The sequence below is a fragment of the Ictidomys tridecemlineatus genome, chromosome 12 (genome assembly GCF_052094955.1).
Source record: "Ictidomys tridecemlineatus isolate mIctTri1 chromosome 12, mIctTri1.hap1, whole genome shotgun sequence".
NCBI classification, from domain to species: Eukaryota; Metazoa; Chordata; class Mammalia; order Rodentia; family Sciuridae; genus Ictidomys; species Ictidomys tridecemlineatus.
The window spans coordinates 27,903,997-27,926,786 of NC_135488.1; the positions used below are offsets into that span (position 1 = coordinate 27,903,997).

The 22,790-nt window shown below is 49.3% G+C and overlaps 1 protein-coding gene across 23 annotated transcripts in view; it reads right to left on the reverse strand.

Moving 5' to 3' along the window:
- Positions 1–22,790, reverse strand: part of LOC144369142 (mitotic spindle assembly checkpoint protein MAD1-like) — a 282,508-nt gene that overhangs the window by 205,275 nt on the left and 54,443 nt on the right. For all 23 annotated transcript variants that reach the window (XR_013428597.1, XR_013428596.1, XR_013428599.1 and 20 more), the window contains one exon: positions 9,567–9,653. Coding sequence is in view for 10 of the 23 variants with exons in the window: in XM_078028234.1 (XP_077884360.1) it covers positions 9,567–9,653 (87 nt within the window). In the remaining 13 variants the exon portion in view is untranslated. The remainder of the gene's footprint in view (positions 1–9,566; positions 9,654–22,790) is intronic.

A 22,790-nucleotide genomic window follows, 5' to 3' on the forward strand; every position in this document is an offset into this window, starting at 1 on the left:
AACATACATTCTAATGAAAAGCGTCGTCTAGATGAGATCTGCAAAGGTCACAGAGGAAATAAAAAGCTAAGAGCTAAAGAGCGTAAGTATAATTAGGGGAGACAGGTTGGGAAGGCAGAGTCAAGGTGGGGCACGTGTCCAGAGAGTAAGGAGAGCAGTGTGGAAGAAATGGGGAATGAGAGGGGTCGGCAGTGCCAGGAGGTAGTGTGCCCACGCAGAACCTGTGCTCCCCACTAAGAGCCCTGGGAGCCAGAGAAGGGCTTAGTTGTGGGGATAACACACCTTGACTTTTAAAGGGTCCCTCAGGGGCTGGGGATGTGGCTCAAGCGGTAGCGCGCTCGCCTGGCATGCCTGCGGCCCGGGTTCGATCCTCAGCACCACATACCAACAAAGATGCTGTGTCCGCCGAGAACTAAAAGATAAATATTAAAAATTCTCTCTCTCTCCTCTCACTCTCTCAAAAAAATAAAAATAAAGGTTCCCTCAGACAGTTGCATGGAAAGTAAGTGGTAGAGAGGGCAAATATAGAAAACAGAGTCACAGATTCTTGTCATTCCAAAGAAAAGTGGTGACAGAAGCCTAGCGTACATTCTTCAGGAGCATGTGCTTCATTCTCCAGGAGCATGTGCTTCCACGAGACGGAGAACCCATGAACCCCAGGAAGGATGGGATGCCAGTGGCCTGAGGGGACCTGGCTATCAGTGTCAACAGAGGGAACCATGGGCCCCAGACCTGGAAAGATTAAATGCTGGAGGCCTGTGGGGACTGGACCATCAGGGCAGACACCAGGGATAGGGTGCCAGGGGCCTGTGGTGACTGGGCCACTATAGATAAAGGTAGCAACATAGAAACCAAGGGTGTGGGATAGCATCTCTCTGGGGCAGGAGCATAAGTCAATGACTCTTCCTTCATTCCGAAGCAACTGAGCAGGGGCCAGCCTGTGCTAAGTATCAAAAATACAAAAGGGATCATATTCCCAGCACCTGCACTGAAGCAACAGGAGAGAGAGCCAGCCAGGCTTAATCTCCAGACTCCAGGAGGCGCCTGGCAACAGTCAGCACAGGGATGGCTATCAGCACGCCAAGTCACAGGTGGAGAGAAAGCCCCGTCTGCTGAGTCATTTCCTTGCCACATCCTGGAGAGGGGAAGTGTAGGCTTCTTGGGTGGTCCTCCCTGGGTTCACAGAAGGTCTCTGGCTCAATAGTTGGGACTCAAGACCAGCATCTCATGTAAGAGCTTGGCCTGGCACCATCAAGAACTGGTACAGAGCCCATGGGGAGCAAGTACCACTGTGTCTCTAAAACAGGTATGGTTGGGGGGCAGGGGAGTATCTTTGAGGACACATGAAAACAACCCGTCAGGGACAAGCTAGCCTAACACCTTCTGCAGAAGTCAATTTACATTAAGTGCTATCAAAAGCCAAATGGACACCATGAAGGCCTCTTGTCTATGTCCTTGACGATCCAAGGTGCTAGCCTGTGCCAAGACAGAAACTGGTTTGATGAGCATGAGACCTGGCAGGCAGCAGCTGTGGGAGGCACTCCAGGCCACGCCATCACTGACTCTGTTCTCACCCACCATATCTCCCAAAGGAAATCCTACCCTCCCCACCTGATATGTACCCATCACCCAACCTGACACTGCTGCTGGCCACACACATTGATGTACCTTGTTGCCTGTGCCACCCACTGGGTACTCCCAGTTCTATACCCCAAACACTCGGTTCCTCAAACACTGAAGACAGCAAAAGACTACCATAGCAACGAGCCAACAGCTTGCCTGCTGCACCAAGCCCCAGGCTGTATCCTGTAGAGGGAACTTCACCCTCACAACCCCACCAGAGCCACCCTCACCATCGCCATTCTGAGAGGCAGGGAAAGGCTGATTAAATTGTCCAAGGACAAAGTGCTAAGATTCGAACACAGGCAGCCCATGTGTGGAGTCAGTGGGAACTGCTCACCATCACCGCAGGTACAACGTGACCCCCACTCAATGCTCAGAGCATGCAGCCCAGCACTCTGAATCTCATGTGCCTATCACTGGCTTTGCTGACTCTGAACAGCTTGAGAGCATCATAACTCATGGAGACATCGACTGACAAAGGTGACATGGTCTCATTAAACTACAAGACAGTTTAAAAGGATGGCTTAACTACTTTGAACAAAGAATAGTTGAAGAGCCATATTAAGAATTATGGCTGCAGCTAGGGATGTGGTTCAAGCGGTAGCGTGCTCTTCTGGCATGGGTGCGGCCGGGTTCAATCCTCAGCACCACATACAAAGATGTTGTGTCTGCCGAAAACTAAAATGTAAATAAAATATTTTTTAAAAAAAAGATTTGGGGCTGGGGACATGGCTCAAGCAGTAGCACGCTCGCCTGGCATGCGTGCGGCCCGGGTTCGATCCTCAGCACCACATACCAACAAAGATGTTGTGTCTGCCGAGAACTAAGAAATGAATAAAAAATTCTCTCTCTCTCTCTCTCTCTCTCTCTAAAAAAAAAAAAAAAAAAAAAAAAAAGAATTATGGCTATAAGCCGGGCACGCCTATAATCCTAGCTACTCAAGAGGCTGAGGCAGGATCGCAAATTCAAGACTAGCCTTGGTGACTCAGTAAGAGCCTATCTCAAATAAAAATAAAAAGGACTGGAGATGTATCTCAGCAATAGAGCTCTGGGAATTCTATTTCCAGTAAGTACCACTGGGTGGGGCAGGGGGGAACAGTATTATGACTATGATGACCTTAACTTACTCTCAGGAGGCAACACAGAAACCAGTGCCTAGTCAGGTAGTCTGCGATGTGGAGGGGATGACAACCTTCCACTGATTTACTCTAGTCTCTCTGCTACATAAGAACACATCTCCTCCACATGCTGCCTGGGCCCAGGCCCCAGGGAGGGGCAGGGAGGTGGCCCCAGGGGAAGGTGGCCCCAAAGCAAGTATACCAGCTCAGCCCATCCCAGGATCAGGAGGCTCTATGGACACCTAGGAGGGACAGCAATACAGGTGCTTCCAGCCTAGTCACCCTGGTAACTACAATTAAAGGCTCTTCTGCAGAGGCAGAAAGACATGACCTTCCAAACTGCAGCCATCCCAGTGAGTGCAAGTCTGGGGCAGAGCAGGCAATACTTGATGGCTGATGGGACAAAGGCTCTTGAGCCCCAAGTGCCTGACCCAGCTAGCTGGAGTGGCCAAAACAGATAGGCAGGTACCAGCTCCCTGTGTCCACCATCCTCGGTTGCTTCTCTCCACTTGGCCTTAGAGCCAGCTCTGCCTTAAATCAGAATTGAGGAAGGTGACCAAGGCTTCAGCCCAGCTGGACAACACTGAGTGCACAGGATTCATCACCCCAGGCCCCAGTGAGGTAGAGAAACAAGTCACAAGGGCCTGGATGGTACATGCCAGGTGCTGTTCAGGAACCTGGGCAGCCTATCTGAACAGTGTTCAGGAACCTGGGTCCCACCCTCAAGTAAAAAGGGTCTGGATGGTATATGGGTGCTGCTCAGGGACCTGAGACATGAGCTCTGGAGAAAATGGGCTTGTGTTCAAGTCTTGTCTCCACTACTTCCTAGCACATCAACCCAACATTCAAGTGTCACATCTGCAAGCCGGGGTTTATCAATGTGACTGCTCCAGAGCTGTCTTTAAGGTTCAAGTCAGATGCTGCACGGGAAGCACTTGGCACAGACTTCGTTCAGGCAAATGCCATCGATACTGATTGCTCTCATAATCACCCTCGTCATCATCATGATTACAGACAGGAAGCAGAACCGTGGACTGTGGCAGGCCCTGAGAGGCCCTGTTCCCTCCACCACCCCTCTTCAAACCATAACCGTCATTTCTAGGAAAGAAGAGAACCCCCAAGTAGCAAGATCCCTAGAATTCCTGCACAAATTTCCCAATCTTAGTGGTTCAACATTCTCCAGAGCACAGCAACCTGTCACCTTTCAGGGTCTGAACAATGACTAGCATGGCCACAGTCAGCCTCCTGCTCACCAGCAGAGCCAGGGGGTATGTAGTCAGGTCTGGGCCCCTGGGACCCCTGGACACTAGCAAGCCCCAGCAAGGGCAGAGGGTGCTCCAGGATAGCCCTTGGGGAGCTCTGTGCAAGGACAGTAAGCAGAGGATGCATCCAGACCTGACCACTCATTCTAAATGACTCACCTGTCCCCATCCCCATAACTAGGAAGGATGTTATCAGACTCCAAGAACCAAAACCAAGACAAGGACAGCAAAAAGAGCAAGGCTCCTTCACTATAATCAGATTCCACTCAAAGAGGAAGAGGGTTCTGAGACAGGCCCTGGAGACCCATTCACATCCATGATTGTAGGGCCCCTGAGCAACGTGTCCAAAGATGGAGAAGAAAAGAAAAACAGAGTGGGCCTGGACTGGTGGTTCATGACAGGACTCACATGGAAATGAACACTCAGATCTCCTTAAAGCACTTCCTACTGCCAGAGCACAAAAGCCTTATGAGGTGTGTATGAACATGTTGCCCTTGCTCTGCAGAGTAAGAATCTACCTCAACCCCTGGCTGCACAGCCAGCCAAAGGACCTTTCTTTGCCACATGATCACTGACAGCCATGAGGCACCAGGTACACAGCCCTCAGAACAGCCCTACAGACAGACACTCCCTTTTGAGATAAGGAAGTGCACCGGAGTAAATCCACATCTACTCAAAGTAGCACCTTCCCACCTCCTGCCATGTAGAAGGACTCATAAAGCTTCCTGTCCCTTCCATGGCAGACATGATCAAAAGGAAGCACAAGCCCCACCATCAAGCTTTCCAGACCCCAGCTCTGTGGACTCAGAACACTAAGAGACAGAATTCCACGGTGGTGCACACCTGCAATCCCAGAAGTCAACAGGCTAAAGCAGGAGGACTGCAAGTTCAAGGCCAGCATGGGCAACTTAGGGAAACCCTCTCTCTAAATAAAAAATAAAAAAGGACTGGGGGTGTAACTCAGTGGCAGCAAACAGAAGCCCTAGGTTATATGCCCATCACCACAAAAAAAAATAGTAATAATGATTTCAGTCCAGTGTAGAGTTCAGAATCATGCTGTACCAGTACAGCAGCCAGAAGCCACATGTGGCTCAATGCTAGAAATACTTTCTCATTCCTAGCTGGCTGGCGGCCAGCAGGTGGCTCTGGGGTACAACATCATTTGATCTTCCCTCAGCATCCATTAGTGCAGGATGTTCAATGTCCCTACACCTCATTCATACAGAGCTCAGGTCAGAGCCGTGCTTAGTGTCCGACCCTACTCAGAATTCTTCCTGCTGGGAGAGTCACAGCTCTGCCCGGAAACAGGCCAAAGTCTATTACATAACTACCGAGAGGCCAACAGAAGCCTGAACTACCGCAGCACAGTGAAACCTCAGGTAGGAGAGGGACCTGGAGGACCCGCTGACTCACTCTCTGATTTCCAGCTTCGCAGTGACAGACACCACGTTACTGAGACAGCACACACAGGAAGTAGCAGTCTTCTGTCAGATCGGCAAAGGAGGAAAACTAAGACACCCAGGTGAGTGCTGCTCAGGAATGAAGGGTTTCTGCTGCTCTTGGCAGAGCAACGCATGGGGTGATGCGCAACATTTGTCTTCTGAAGGCCACGCTCCTGGAGATCTGCATGCCACCAACTGTCCCACTGCAGGAATTCATCATAAAGAATTAAGGACCATGCTACAAAAGTCTATGACAGGGCTGGGATTGTAGCTCAGGGATAGAGCACTTGCCTAGCATATGGGAGGCACTGGATTCAATCCCCAGCACCAAATATAAATAAATAAAATAAAGATACTGTGTCCATCTAAAACTAAAAAAAATAAATAAATATTTTTTTTAAAAAGTCTATGACAGCAGCATTTAAAATCCAGAAAGGGGGCAGATAAGGAGGAATAAGAAAAACACCCAGCAGTGGGCCCGTGAAGTACAGGGTAGCCACAAAATGGCATATTAAAAAGCTACTAAAATGAGAGGAATAAATGTTCAATTCACAAGGAGGACACAATCGATGGCTTGGTGGCAAGAGTGGGTAAGAACACCTGCATGACGACGGGAGCCCAGGCCACTGGTCTGCACAGCCATGGGAAGCATGTGGACACAATCACACCCCATGACACTGTAGTCTCAGGTGGACCATGTGTCGGCTCTGCAATGACTACACATCACGCAAGGAGACAAAGCACACCCCAAAAAGCCCTTTCCAGAACCTATGACCACCTGCTGGGCACTTGCCTGGCATCTGTCTGACTCTACCACATTACCTCCTTCTCACCATCTGAATTTTTATCAAATTGCCTTTAAGAGATCCATGGAAACATACCAGTCTTACAAGGTCTCCATAAATACAATGGACACCTTCCACCTAAGGCTAACACAGTCAGCTCAGAACATGAGGGCAGAGGCCAAAGCTGGAGGAATCCATCTCAACAACCAAGGCCAGTGCCACCCTGCCACCTTTGCTTTATGATCTGTGAATAAACAAAAAGGCAGGACCTCTCAGCCCCAGTACACAAGTCTCAGCATGTAGGGTCTCAGTTCTATCTCCTGAGTACCAGAGGTCCCAGGTCACCCCCATGGGGAACTGTCCACCCCCATCAGAGTGGCAGCCTCAACACCTGATGGCTACCCACATCCTTCTCCCCATCCATCCCAACAGCATGGTTCTTGGCACACAGATCAAGCCAGGCAACAAGGTGCTCGCCAGCCCCATTCATAGCTAACACTGGGCTAGGGGCCATATCACATGTCCCACGTGAAGCCGCAGCATAAAAGGCCAACCCACAAAAATAAGTCAATCCTCAAAAAACATTCCAAGCAAGGCTGGGACAGCTGTGGGGCCTCATGTCCCTTCCCTGAAACACCACCACAAAGGCAACACAGCACTCACTCTACAGATAAGCATGGAGCACTGGGCACTTCCACAGGGTACCCTGAGGCTCACATCTCCACAGGGTGCACTGACTCTCAGAGGAACTTAGGGCACCTCCTGGGAGGTGGACAGTGGGCCAGAAGTCTGCAGACCACCTACCTATGGCACAAGCTGCTTCCTGAGACACAGACACCATCCCAAACTGATCGAAAAGAAAATCCCCATTCACATCCACAAACAGAGGTGGTGTTGTGCTATATGCAGATGCCTCCCCACCTTTCATGGCTCTCTGGGTAGATACGTGAACTTGTGGCTACTGGTCAAAGTAGAAAAGTGCCTCATGGCTGGCAGGAGAAGGATGCCAGCGAGTGCCCTTCCCTTAACAGTCCATTCTGTTTCGTGGAGTGAAATGAAGAAGATGGAAGAGCAAAGTGTTAAAGCTTTAATTCCAAATCACTTTTCATGCCTGTTTCATCTGACAGTGGCTTCGAAAGCAAAAGGCAATCTTTATCATTTGAGCTTTTTAAAGTAATTGATGTTATTATGTCCAACATAACCAAATGCTTCTAAAAGCTGATTTTCAAAGTGACATCAGTCCCCAAAATAAGAAACCCTTCCTTCTGGCTACTAATAAATTATTAAAACACATCTGCACAGGAGGACAAGACTGAGGTTTAATAATCAATGGTGAAGAGGCTAGCTCCAGGCTCTCCTCACAGACTCACCTGCCAAGCAGTCAGTCCACCAGGACACCCAGGCCTCACACCATGGTCACTGCTGCAACTTCTCCCTGTGGCTCTGCTCAAGGCAGGAGCCCAGTCCCATGTGGTTTTACACCCGCTAGATGTAAGCACAAACCAGACAACTCCTAGCTCATGGTGGAACTCCATCTTTTCTATCACTGACTGGTCTAGGACAGGCACACAGCCCAGTTTTGGCCAGTGAGGGGCATTCTGCTGGATAGCAGTCCTAGAAAGATTTCCTTGTTCCAAAAAGACCCAAGAAAGAGGCCTCACCTTTCTGTCTCCTGACACCCAACCCTGGGCAGGAACTTCAAGGCCATAAGAGAAACCAGCCTGACCAGACAGCTGGCAAACAAATGGACCATAAAAAGCAGCGCAACCCATTATTCTGGCCTTTGACTCAGTTTCTGGCAAAACTCTTGGGATCTTTCTAAAACTCTTGGGATCTTCTGGGTGGCAGGAAGTCCTTTCTTAGTAAGGATTTGGGTTTCTACTAATAAGGTGACTAGGACAGGCCCCTACTTAACTAGGATGGGGATGAGCACAGAAAGACCAGTGATTAGAGCTGAGAACTCTCAGCCCCACTCACCAGCCTGGAGAGGAGGACTAAAGACTGGGTTGAGGAAACTCTTAAACAGCAAGATTCGGGAGCTTCTAGGTTGGTGACCACAGAAGGGGCACAGCTGGTGAAAGCAAGGAAGCTCAGCACCTGACTCCTGCCCCATGCACCCTCCCATGTGGCTCTGCCTGACCTGGATCAGGATAGTAAATAAGGCACTTTCCTGAGCTCTAGCAAGCCACTGGAATAAGTCAGACTCTATGTATGTATAATATGTCAAAATGCATTCTACTGTCATGTATATCTAAAAAGAACAAAGAAAAAAAAACTAAAGAGGGGGTCATGGAGCTCCCTGAATTTGTAATTGGACAGAGTAGGTAACCTGGGAACTAGATAAAAGGACTGGCATCTGCATAAACCTGCAAACTCTAAGAAATGTTGAAACTGAACTGAATCATAAGACACTGAGGTGGTGTCAAGACTGGAGAAGCAGAAAAGAACACAAATTTGGTGTCAGGAGGAAAAAACCCAACACCAGGCCCTGGGATGAGGTCCTGTAGCCACCCATCTCTGGGCCTCCTTTGGGGCTAAGAAAGAATGTGCTCGATGCTCAAGCCAGTTGGCCGAGATTTTTGTCACTTACAAAGGCCTCAGATGGTTGGCATACTCTGTAGGTCTTTCATGAGGGCACAAGTCTACACACTTGCATCCCCAGGGGCCAGGTTTCTACACTATGACAAGGTCATTCCAAGCCCACACACTGCTAGAAAGATGAGAATAGTCCTGATCCAAGCAGGGACCCCCAAGTCAAAAAGCCAAGCCACCAGGAAACCAGAGGTACATGTTGTCAGAACAGTCACAGTACCCCAAGTGGAGTCACACTACCATACTATGGGAACTTGGAGCTTCCAATCCCCCACCATCTCAAACTAAAAGCCACCCGCAAATGCCACATCTCACATGTGGTTTGAGTTATTCCCCAGGACTTCTCAGAGCAGCGGTATTAGGGTTAGAGCATAGCAGAAGGTCTTCAGGTTACACATGTACTGTCCTCAGAAAGGATCAAGGTAGTTGTCAGGACCCCTTGGCAAGTTCTCATGAGGGCTGTCATAGAAGGAACACACCCAATGCTCTTCCTGGTTTCTTGTGTGGCAAAGTGCTCCCCCATTACACATATGCCCTACCACCCATGAGGTCCCCACCAGAGCCAAGCCAGGCCTTTCGATCTCCAAAATTATAAGCATACCTCTTTCTCTAAAAAGTACCCAGCCTCAGGTACACTGCTATAACAATGAAAATGGACTACTTTACCCAGTGAGACAGGAGAGCACCCCTCTGCCTAAGCCCAAGTGCCCAGAACACATGCATCCCCACAGACACCTGGTCTACCTGCTGGCAATGGCACTGTTCTTCTCCTTCAGGGCAAGTTCTCGCTGTTGCAGCTCAACAACAAATCTGGAGAGGTCCTCTGGAGTCCTGAGGGATAAAGAACACACATTCAGTTCCATCTGTCCCCAGAAGTGGGCCTAATTCCACATCTGGAATAGAGGTCCAAAACCATGCCATTTAGAGACCAGGATGAGTAGTCTATCATGTGACCCATGAGTGAGGCAGAGAGCACTAACCACAGCCCGAGTCCAGCCACAGCCCACCACCAGCCATGCAATAGCAGCAGGCTACCTTCATAAGCCTTGGCTTTATTTCACCTATAAAAACAGGGTGACACATAATGGTGTCACCATGCCAAGGAAATGATATTCACAAAGTGCTGCCCAGTTCCTGGCATGGAAATGATGCACAACAGCTCCTATCTTTGCTTTTCCTCCAAAACAGCTGCATGCACACAGAGTTAAGAGTAGTAATGAGGGGCTGGGGACATGGCTCAAGTAGTAGCGCGCTCACCTGGCATGTATAAGGCACTGGGTTTGATCCTTCAGCACCACATAAAAATAAAATAAAGGGGCTGGGATTATGGCTCAGCGGTACAGTGTTCGCCTAACACGGGCGGACCCGGGTTCGATCCTCAACACCATATAAAAATAAAGGCATTGTGTTGTGTCCATAAAAAAATAAATAAAAATAAAATAAAGATATTGTGTCACCTAAAGCTAAAAAAAAATAAATATTTTTAAAAAATAGAGCAAGAGTAGTAATGGCACAGCCCCACACGCGTGCTACTGCATGATTCTCAGAACTATTCCAGATTCACTATCCCAGTGGATGCAAAGCAGTCCTATTCTTTATGTTTCCATATTTCAATGAGGAAATGGAAATTCAGAGATGCCATCTGGCTTTCCACAGTCCACTTGGTCCATGAGCTTAAACTCAAGGTGAGCCACATCTTCTGACTAGTACACAGAAGAACATATCCCAGAACTCTTGGTAGCTTTACGAGTAGCATGACACACATGTGGAGTGCACAGCAAGAGCTCCCAACATGGCATGGTAGGTGGCACACAAGCCCAAGGCCAAGGACACATCTTGCTTTCCTCTCCACCCACCACAGCAAGCACAGGGCTTATGGGGCCATGTGGTATGAGCCAACCCATGGCTCTGTCCCCCAAAGTGTCCCTCCACCTCACTAAGTGGATATGAAGAGCCCCTGCAGGGATCATGGAGGCCATTACTCTGGCTACAGCAAAGCAGCTGTCCATGCAAGGAAGAACCTGCAACAAGCTACAAGGAGAGTGCTGCTGGCCACCCTCCACAGCAGTGGCCTTTCTTACTGCCATTTCTCAGGCCAACACTGAAGACACTATATAGGGGGAGACACTCACCCTGGGCCACAGAGTATCTGGGGTCCCCATGGGCAGGGCCCTAGCAGTGCAAGGTACAAGTAAGCCACCCTCACCATGGTTTAGACACTCAGGACTGAACTCTGTCCTCCTGAAGTTCCTATGCAGAAGCCCTATTCCCACAGGATGGGATTTGGAGATGGGACCTTGGGGAGGTGATAAGGGTTAGGTGAGGTCAGAACAGTGAGGGCCTCACACTGGGGTCAGCATCCTGATAGACACACCAAGAGACTGCTCAGTCTCTCTCTCCTGGCCATGCAAGGACACAGCACAGGCAGCAATCTGCAAGGTGGGAAGGGCCCTCACCAGAGGCGGAACACCAGCCTCCAGAACAACAGGAATAAACTCCTGCTCCGAGCCCCATCTGTGAATTTGTCACAGCAGCCCAGCCACATTGAGAGGCTGCTCCGGCAGAAGACACACCCAAGTGGGCCAGTAGCACAGACACTCAGGAAATGGCTCAGGCCCAGCGTGACTCCATCTAGACACCCAATCCACAAGCACAACTTCATGTTTCTAAGTACACAGAAAATAAGTAAGATGTATGGAACACCCTTAGAGAGCTTCACCCCAAGTTTATCTGGAGTTTACTTCCATGTCAAGCAGGGCCTAGTGATCGAGGCTGAGGGGTCTTTAACTTCATGCGCCTCTGTGAACTGCTTACAATGAGAATTCATGTACTACACGTATGAGTACAAACAAAAAACGAAGGAAAAGCCACAGCAGGCTCAGAAGGTGAGGAAAGACGCCAGAAGCTCCCAGGCTGGGGAGCAGGGAGCCTGGCCGATAGGGGGTGCCAAGTGCACACTGCTCAGCCCAGCAGAAGCCCAGACAGGGGCGCAGAGAAAAGGGCACACAGAAAAGAAGGGAGACAAACCACGAGAAGCCCTGGATTCAGAACAAGCTCAGGGCTGGGAGAAGAGAGCGAAGAACTTGGCCTCCTGTCGCCTGTCCTGAGCTCCACGTAAGGAGGTGAGTCCACATTGAGCTGTGGATCATGGAGGATTTCTGCACAGTCACAGCCGTCATGCATCTCAAACCAAAGACCAGGGGCCCACACACCTCCAACTGGCAGGAAGAGTGTTTATTTTCCGGAAGCCTCCTGACCTGTGTGTGGTTAAAGCTACTCAGAGATGCTTACCCAGGGCGCTCCAGGGATTAGCTAAGTGCTTGTAACTAGAAGGAGTCACGCCAAGTGCCATTATGGCCTAAAAATAACACCGACAGTCCATTCTGAAACTTGCACTTCACAACTACAAAGTGGGAGGCATTTGAGGCCTCGGGAGCCTCCGACACAGAGATGACAAGAAAGTGACAGTTCCAACTGCAGCCCAGGCTGTGACACCTGCTGCGGAAAACTCTAGTTTCAGCTGCGAAGCCTTTCACATCCTAACGGGGGCTTTCAGGGAAAAAGTCTTTTTGTTCCATCTGCAGCTGAATTTTGACGCAAACTCAGCTGTGTGCAGAATAGAAGAGGGCTGGGGGATCATGCCCACTGCTCTACCCCTGAGGCAAAGGCAGTTGCAGCCACAGCTATTTTGGGGTCCTATAGCAGATGCCACAGCACTTTTGGAAGCCTAAGTGCCAGTTCCCCCAAGTCTGATAGACACCAGATCCAAAGGATACCGAAGCCTAAAGTGAATCAAGCACCAACAGCCACAAAACCAAATGAGAAGCCTTGAGCTTTCTCCCGAGGTGTTATTATTATATATTTTTTCCAAAAAATAGGAACCCGCAGGGCATAACCACCATATTGCTGGGGCTGGGCTTCAGCCAGGGCCCAAACAGAAAGGAGGGAACACAACACAAACAAGATAGGCTTTTTGTTTTTGCAAAAAGGATGCCAAAACAGGAATGAACGGAAAATATTAGACAGCAAATACTTTTGCTAAAAATCAAGGAAATGGCAAGAACTGAGGGCTGCGAACCCCTGCAGGCAGCCCAGACTTTTCTCAATAATATAACATAACTGCTTGGGAAAAGGGATGCAGGTCACCCCGATCTGACATTGATGTGGCTGATATGGGGTGCCCAGGACTGAGGAGAGGAACTACTGCTTTCCTGGGGAGGAGAGACTAACTCTAAGCAGTGCAGTGGCTTCACCCTGGGCCATCTCTGGCAGAGCCACCTGCAGGGGCTGTGGTCACTGCCTCCCTGAGTAGGAGGTCCCAGTCTGGTGTTGAGGTCATAGCTACCCAGACTTCAGGAGACTCAACAAAGGGCATTAGCCCACCTCACCCTTTGAGTACAGGGTTGCTCTGTAACATCCAGGCCTTGATAGACAAGGCCACTGACAAATCTTCCAGAGCACCCATTTCCCTCCAGCACAGAAGGTCACTCCAGCCCTGTGGACGGTTCAGAGCTGGTTGCTCTCTCAGGCACAGTGGCCTGCCATGCCTCCCTCCAGGCCCATCCAAGATCAAAGGCCCCCAGCAACAAAGGCTGGAAGGCCCTCCCTCACACCTCAAAAGGATTTTCAAATGGAAACAAAATCACATCAACTATCTGAGAAGGAGGGAGCGGCAAGCTGCTGCTTCTCAGACTTGCTGCCTTCCAAAGCCAACAGTGCACGGTCACACTCGGCCTCAGGACCTTCATGTCCCTTTTCCAGAATACTTTCCCCTAGATACCCACACACCCCACTCCTTCATCCACCTCTAGGTCACAGGACACCAAGTTTTCAGCTGGATCTCCCAAGCATCCTATCTGAAACTGTGGACCCCACCCCCCAGCTTCTCCCTGCATCCCTTCCGCAGCCCACCACCATCAGATACCCACTCTGCCTGTCAGGTTATCATCATTCTCCCTCAATTACAATGAAAGCTCCCTAAAAGAAGAGACAGTTTACATTTTGTTTGTTTTTTTTCACTGGCGCAATCACAGGCTTCCAGAAACGTATGTGAAATGAAGGAAAAATCATGATACCTTTCCAGAGCAATACCATGCAGCTCAGCTCTGAGAAGTGAGAACTCGGACCACTGGATTCTAAGTCCAGGGTTACTGATTAAATAAACTTCACCCACCCATACAACAGTATCTGTGTAAAATCAAAAGAATGCAGAATCTTTCTACATATTAAAATGAAAGATCTCCAAAATGCACTGCTAAATAAAAACACAAAAAAACAGAATGTAAGTGTTCTATGCTGTCATTTGTATGAAAGAAAAAATACACATTGTTGTAACTGAATTATACTCGAGGATGAAGAAGAAATAACAATGGCTTCCAGCAGAAGAGGACAAGAATGGCCTGAGAGATTTACCTCTAGATACCTTTAAAATGTATAAAATATTTTGTGCTAAGGAAACATATAAAAGCTATTCAATAAATAATTTCTCAAAGCTCAGCACTGTAATCTTGTACTGCAGAATCAGGTGCTAAATGAAAATTTTGTAAAAAGAAAACAAATTATTCCCACAGCAAATTAATGCATAGAAATCTAACTATGACCATTTACAACAAAACAATGATATCATTTCTTAAAAATGTTCAGCTGTGTATAGGTAATACCATAAACAGGACAATGATGTATTAGTGAAAGGCCTCCTACCTAAAATAATTAAGCCTGGCAACTGATCCCAAAAGGTGCTTGGTTAAGAGGGGAATGGAATGATACATGTGTTTCAAACATCTTAACTTAAAACATAAAAATACACAAGTATTCCCTATGCTACAAATGTCTTCTTCAAATACAGGTCAACTAGAGCTTTACCTTATATTTTTGCATAAAGCACACACACAACAAGTAACTCATGACTTTTAGGTTGGTTCCTTTGAAGTGGACACCTATAGTCTTCCTAGATTTTACAACTTTTCCTCTTAGTCTTTCATAGTCAATTTGTCTGATTCAACATCAATGTTTCAAGAATTTGTCTTTAAGACTTTGCAAAGGATCCACCTTCAAATTCAAAGAAATAAGACTTCTGTTACACTGAAGCAGCCTTCACAAAGTATGTAATGACAATAGCAATGGCCACCCTAAAACAGATGCCAGTGTGGTGGTGGGTGGAGGCCACACCTCTTGCCCCTAGCTTGAGTGTAGGCACATAGATGACTACCTGGGGCCTTTGAAGACAGACTTTTCCATATGAAATACATTTCAAACTTTTAAAAAGTTAAGAATGGGGCCAAGCACAGTGGCATACACCTGTAATTCCAGCAGCTTGGGAGGCTGAGGCAGGAGGATCATGAGCTCAAAGCCAGCCTCAGCAAAAGCAAGGTTCTAAGCAACTCAGCAAGACCCTGTCTCTAAATAAAATACAAAATAGGGCTGGAGATGTGGCTCAATGGTTGACTGCCCAAGTTCAATCCTTAGTACCAAAAAACACAAAAGAAAAAGAAAAATTAAGAATGACTCACTGGTATGAGAATTATGGTGCTGCAGGATCTATCTGAATTTTCCAGAATTGAGAACAGAGTATATTGGTGAGAGCCATGTGTCAGCCATGTGTCCAGAGCTACAACTCTGCCACCCACACACACCTGCCCCATACTGCAGCATCTGGACCACAGGAATCATATAGAGAACAACACACACACAGATTACACTCGTTTTCAAAAAACAGACTCCACAAACCTCAGAAGCATTAAAAAAAAGGGGGAGGGCGGTGGAACAGAGCTAACATCTTAGATTCAGAAACCAGGCCAGTGCTCAAAGTCTAACTCCACTGGCTATCAACTACATGGCCTCCAACCAATCAGCAGACCTCTCCAAGTCTCAACCCCTCCTCTGGAAAATGGATGTCAAAAGAGAGCCAGGCTTAGCAGTGAGACTATGCCCTGGAGTCAGCCAGGCTCAAGTTCAATTCCCATCCCAGCCCCAGCTTCCTAGTCCGTGAAATAGGATCATGTCTCCCAACCTGACTACCAAATTAGGGACATCCAGCCCTCTGTGAGCCTTTGTGATGATCTCTGTCTCTCAGACAGTGTCCAACACCACCCCTACAAACCTCTACCAGTTGCTTGGGCACTGATAGATGACAGGTTTATTGGTTCTAATAACAAAACAGAGAGAGTAAATCTGTTTGATGACAGAACCAGAGTCTAAAACCTCACAGAGAAGTAGAAAGAACAGGTGGACTGTAAGCGAGAAGTAAAACCCCTGCAGGGGGGCCAGAGGGCGGGGAGAATCAACTCTTAGAATATAATGGGAAGGACAACCCTGATTCACCAGCAGCACCTATGGACAGACTTGGGCATCCTGCATCTGAGGCAATCTCACTCAACAAATCCAGCGAGCACTGCCACATGGTGGTCTAGTCCCAAGCCCTGAAGAACTCTCTGACACACATACACAGACCTGGAGACTTCCCACCTGTTGAGGCAGGCAGGCAGTCACTGTGACGAACCCAATGTGCACTACATTCCCAAGGAAGACCAGCGGGGGAAGAGGACAGGTAACAAGAGTGAGGTGTGCAATGCTCACAGGCGGTCAGGAACCATGTCTGAAAAGGTAACACCTTCCACAGACTAAGCAACACAGAAGTGAGCAGTGCAAGCTCAGGGGGAAGAATTTTCAGAGGCTCCAGGTCAAGTGAAATTGAGTTGTAGCTGCAGGGTGACAGGAGAATTCCACCCAAAGAACTTCTTGGAGAGAGAAAATGTGTTGTCTCAAGGGGAACTGCACACACTCAGAGAGCCACACCCACACCTGTGTGGTTCACAGTATGCAAACGTGCAGCGCCACACTGGCAGGCTCAGGGAATGCTACAGACTCAGGTCTGACTGAGAAACCATCAACTCAGATGGCTCAGGAGTGACACTGCCTGGAAAAGCCAGGAGAGCGCTGCCACCATTGGGTCCACCTCCCTCCACCCCACCACCTGGATGCCACCTCTGTGGAGCTGGAAGAACTAGACCATGAGCAGCGGGCGGCAACATGGAGTGGGCACATGACCTTGGGAAGAGCAAATTCTGTACCCAGGTGACTTCACAATGAACCAACACCTTTAGCCTTGGCACAAAATTACAAATGTGTGGATTTCAGCTCTGCAGGATGGAACGGGGTGGAGATAAGGGCTCTGTGAGGTGGCAAACTCCCAACCCTGAGGAGGTGCAGCAGACTAGGGCTGGCTGTTGGAGGCAGGGCAAGACAGAGTGACTCTGGGGACCACAGGGAGGCGCACAGCGACAAGACGGAGCAGGAAGGGGGACCCTGCAACTGTGTCCTCACTCAGCTGTGGTTTTGCAGCTCCTCTGCCAGGTACTGGCCTCCCACCCCCTGCCTCGTAAGGTCCAGATCTCATCAGCTGTCCAAAGCCAGCAATGCGGCTTAACTGCTTCAGGCAAACGAGCCTTGTGGGTCCCCAGACACATGTAAATAAAATGAAGAAATTTCAAATTTACAGTTGCTGCCTTCGAATTCTTTCTCCTGGCTCAGGAAGGATTAAAAGGACTTCAAAGCAGCCTGGGTCCCAATTAAGCCAGTGTGACCACCGCAGGGATGCTGGAACACTCCTCTGATTAACAAGAGGCATGCTTTGAACTGTTCCTGCTAAAAAAAGCTCTTAGAACCTCTCAAACAAATGCTGTAATTTCTCTCCCACTTCCCTCACTCTTTGGAACAGTTGATCCTCTGAATGCTTTAAACATTCAGATAGCAGCTGGATAACAGCCCCAAACACAATTTCAGCGAGGAGCTCAGAACAGGAGCAGGGACAGAGGCCTTGCGCAACTGCCCACAGCAGGCTGGGCTTCCAGGACAGCACTGGTGGCCTGAGACTACACAGTGTCAACACACTGCTATGCGGCCAGTGCAGCAAGGCTGGGAGAAAGGTCTGGGCAGAAGATCAGATTCTCCCTTCACCTGAGCCGAGGATCCCCACAACGTGGCCCTGGAGAACATCCTTGACACCTACCTGAGCAGTGCTGCACAAAGTACCCGCACAGAAATGGCCAGAGCTGCTGGAGACTGGGGTCAGTAGAACAGCAGAACCCTCCCTCCACATCAGGGGCAAGCTCAGCTCGTGGGGCTGAAGTGCCAAGGTAAGCCACAAGAGCTCAGAATAGGAGCCCATCTACTACCGACAGCAGTATCCAAGGTGCAAAGTGAAACAAGACGCCCCATACAGTGGTGATTCACTCTGGGCAATACAACTGTGGTTGGAAGTAAGCTTGGGAGCCAGTTGGGGACACCAATCACACTGTGACTTCAGAGATCCCAGCGCATGGTTCCTGACAGTCCCACTCTCACCGTGCCTTTAACATTAAGCATTAGGAAAGCCTTCCTCGAATACCTGAGGCCCAACTATTCTACCTCTGAGGATTTCTTTCAGGGAGAGGCAGGAGATCAGGGAGAACAGTGAGTTAAAAATCAAGTCAATCTGGCTGCTGGGGAAACAATCAAAGCAATGTGTGAACAAAGGACTTTACCGGATACAGAAACTCAGAAAGAAGCCATCATTAGCAAGATGCTCTCTTTGAACTCACTGAGTAATAAAAGGAGAGAAAAGGTCTCAGAACTGTGGAAAAGCAAAAGCCACATACAGGCAGAGCTTAACTGTGATTGCAGGCTGGCCCTGAGCTTGCTGTGTGGCCCTGGGCTACTTACTTAACCTTCCTGAACTTTGGTTTATGCATCTTTAAATGAGAGTAATGAACTAGGATGCCACATCCTGATTTGTGATTCTCTCCAAAAACAAAAGCTGCCTAAGACTCTGTTCCCTCTGATTATATGAATGATGCAAGAGAACAAGACTCCAGGCAGAAGGTGTAGCGAGACCAAAGTCCTGAGGCAGAGCCACAAAAGGGGGACCCTGAGAAGGCTTAGACAGCAGGCCTGGGGCAGGGAGAGGCAGAGGGCACAGAGCACATGGGGGGGGCTGCAGTCAGAATTCCAGATTTGATTCTAAATGGATAGATGCTTAGACTGCTCACCTCTGCGGCCATATTCTGGAGGTTTTGTAAAAGGAGATGAGCACCCAGGTTCACCCAAGTGCTACTAGTAGCAGGGAAAAGAAAACAACTCAAACACCCAGCAATGGAGAAGAGGGCAGGTGCGGTCAGCGAGGCTATGAAATGAGGACTTCACTGCAGGATGAGTGAGGACCACGAAATGGCTCTGCACAGAACTGCAGGTCCAGTGCTTCTCCTCAAGGCCCCTCGGTGCTGGAGTGCCGAGAGAGCTGCAAGTCCCAGAGGGAGATAGGAATTACCAGGTGGGCTCTGCACTGAGAAGGGTTTATAAATGGTGCGACAGCACTAGGGGAGGGCCAGGAGCAGTGACCTGAGAGAAGTTGAAGGGACAGAATCAACCGGGTGATAGGCAGACAGAGGAGGGGGATCAGGTACAAGACCAGGGAACTGGCTGGGCACAGCAATGGAGCCAAGCCCCAGCAGAGACCACAGGAGAACGGCTGCCCGTGGCCATGGCAGACAGTCACACAGGCGCTCAACAGCAGAACAGCTTCCTTTTTTCAGCATTTCCAAGATCACTGTTGGAAGACAGATAATTTGCCAAGACAGGCAGAACTCAACGGTGCCTCCATGGGACCCCGTGTAGCTCGCTGCTGTACTTTCAGGGGAAAAGAAAACTACAGAGAAGACTCTAAGAATCCCAACACTCACTTGAAAAGAAACAGCAAGTAGGACATTCACTGGGCCTCCTGAGGCCAGAGCTCTCTCTGTCCCCATTGTACAGATGAGCTTTGACAACCAGCCTGGGCCCACGCAGCCAAGAGGCAACAGCAAGAGCAAACCAGGCTCCTAAGCAGAAAGCCAAAAGGCCAGTCTGCCTTCCAGGACACTGGAACCAAAGTGCAGACACATGCGCATGCGCATGCACACATGTGGTCACTTTGCCCCCAAGAGCACCTCCTGGTTACAGGGGGAAATGCTTCAATGACACATGAACACGGCAGAAAGGCACTGCAGCTGAAGTGAGCAGTTACCAGGTTTGCCTGGTCTGGGCTCCACTGCTGTGGCACTTCCAAGGGCTCCAGTGAAAGAACAGAACCCACCCATCACACTGTAAAGGGCACATGCCACACACAGTGTGAGACCAGAGGAAATGCAGCAGACAAGTCAACGGAACCTGGGTTCTTAGATCCACTGCAGCCACTCTCCATGCTGAGCCTGGGCCGAGTGAGCACAGTCATGGAACTCACCCAGGGGCACCCCTGCGGCAGTGCCCTTTGTATATCAAACTGGCCTTTTTCAAAGAAAACAGGCACTGCTTTCCTCAAATCCAAGGGGAACTGCCAAATATAAGGCAGATGAAAGCAAGACAGATATTTTTTTCAGGACACAGAAAACCACTGGGCAGCTCCCAACTCCTGTGGAAACCTACAGGGTGTAGGGTCCAAGGCACCTCTAGGTACCTCCAGGGTCTGAAACTCAACTAAATCCCAAAGCACATCCTTAGAGTTCTCAGTTACTGGCATGTTACAAACACCACCGGCCACATAGTGCCTCATACAACCCTCAAGCAGGAAGGACAGGGGTCCCATGGCTGCTGAATAGATGAGACAGCCGAGTCTCTGGGTGGCACATCATTGGTGGCTACTGAGGCAGAGTATGACCTAACTGTGAAGGCTGCTCTCACCAACCCACTAACCTGTGAAGCAGAAACAACCCTTACCAAGGTCCTACAAAACCATCCCAGCTTCATGGGATAGTGAAGGACGGGTAGAAGAGGCCAGAGGAGGCTTCAGAGGTCCTGATCTGCTTCTCTCCAGTTACCTGGAGGCCTCGGGTTAACAAAAGGTGGAAAGCAATGGGGTGTGAACATCACACTACTTGGGCTCAGAGGTGGGGGCTGCAGAGGGAGAAGGGATATCTCGTATGTCCCAGGTGAACAGGTGCGTGAGGGTGCAACATGCCTGAACCCAGCTGCCCACCTGCTTACCCTGAGAGTGAATCATGGTAAATTTGTGGGCCTGGCTTCATGTAGTTGTCTCCCCAGCATCAGATGTTCTAGAAAACAAATAACTTAGGCCTCAAGAAGGCTGTGAAGGGCAGCATCCTGCAGACTTTCCAGCAATGCTGAGCCAGAATCATCTGCTTACTGCACTGCACAGCTCAAGGCCAGGAGTTCTCAGGAAGCTCTTTGTCTCCTCAAGACACAAAAGCAAAAAAAGGCCACATGAGGTATTTTGCATGATTCCATTTACTCAGCACCACTCAGCACCAGGTACCCAAACCTCACAAGAATTGTCTTGTTAATTCACACAGCCTGAGATGGCTGTCATTCCCCACATGACAACTACAAACTAAAGGCACAGTTCCTTGACCCTGGTGGGCAGTGCATTCAGGACCCAGCCTCAACCTTGGCGTGGTAAGCTGTATCCTTAGGATGGCTGCAAATTCTCCTTGCTGCATTTGCTTGCTGAGTCTGACATCAGCAAAGCCTACCTTCACGGGTAGCAGGGAGGACTAAGTTGGCACCACCAAGCTCAGGGCATTGACAGGCACCTGCAGTTGCTCACTATGCTGCATTTGACCCTCATGGCCCTGCAGGGCCAGGTCAGAGGGACACAGGCTGCAGTACCAGGCAACTCACAGAAACACTTGTTCAATAGTCTGTGCACACAGGAGGACCCAGGAGAGCAGACACCTAAATGTACACCTCTGGCTGCAATAGCAGCCCCTGCTGGCACCCCAACACTGGCAGTAGACTCTCCTTTCCTCCCATTTGTAGAGACATTTCTACCCAAGTGACACAGTAAAGAGTCAGCCTACTAGGTCTATCAGAGAACAGTAGCCCCTGCTGCCCTGTATCTCCTGTACCAGTTCCCTGCCCTCGCAGCACACACTGGAGTCCCCTAAGCCAAGCCCACTGGGAATGACTTCTCCTCTCAGACTGCACTGCAGCTTTCTTGAAGCATCACCTCCAACTTCCCAGGATGAACAGGACTTAGCTCTTGCTCCTCACCACTGTCCTCAAACCATGGGAACACCCCCCCCCCAATCACTGTTGTCAATGACACAGCTAAACCCCAAGACTGGAGATTTCTTGTCTGGTTCTAGAATCAATCCACTCGCACAGAGGCCATGTAGCAAAGTGTGATTATTTCCACTTCCTGCACTACTTTGTGTCTTCTCCAAAACTAATGAAGGTTTTTCATGTGCTGGTCTGTGTAGTTACTACCAATGCCCCCCTGAGCTCTGTGAACTATCAAATCTGCTCCCAAGATGTCAGAGATGCCAGGTTGTCTATCGGTTTCAGCCTCAAGCTGCCCCAAGGAGGACTGAAGACCCTCTGCCAGGGGCATGGGCAGCATCTCAGGTTCTTACTCCCATGGTTAGGAAGGTCCTGTCCCCTGCACGCAAGCCCTTCCTCTTCACCAGCTACTCGCTCTTCCAATAGGAGCTTTCTGGAAAAGGATATGAGGGAGATACTTTTTTGAGACTTTATAAATCTGCTCTCCCACTGACTGTTAATCTAGGTTGAGTGCCAGGCACTGTGGCATGCGTCCATAGTCCCAGCACTGGAGAGGCCCAGACAAAAGGGTCTCAAGTTCAAGGACAACCTGGGCAACTTAGCAAAACCACATTGCTTAAAAAAAAAAAAAAAAGATGAAAATTCTTTTCCTACAAGCTCCTAAAGACATTGCTCTAGTCTCTACTAGACTCAGATGCTGCTGACAGGGTGAAGCCCATGCTGACTCCAGATAAATCTGTGTTCTACTCTCATCCTCTGAGAACTCAGCAGAGGGGCTTTGCCCAGCAGTCACAGCCTCACAACACGTGTCTTGGTGATGGCCTGCATTGCCGACTCTCATCCACTGACAGGCCCCTTCAGTCTTCAGCCCTGAGTTCTAGGGAATATTGGGGAATATTGGAACTGTTCCAAGGTCAAGTGCTTCCCATTTCTCTGCTG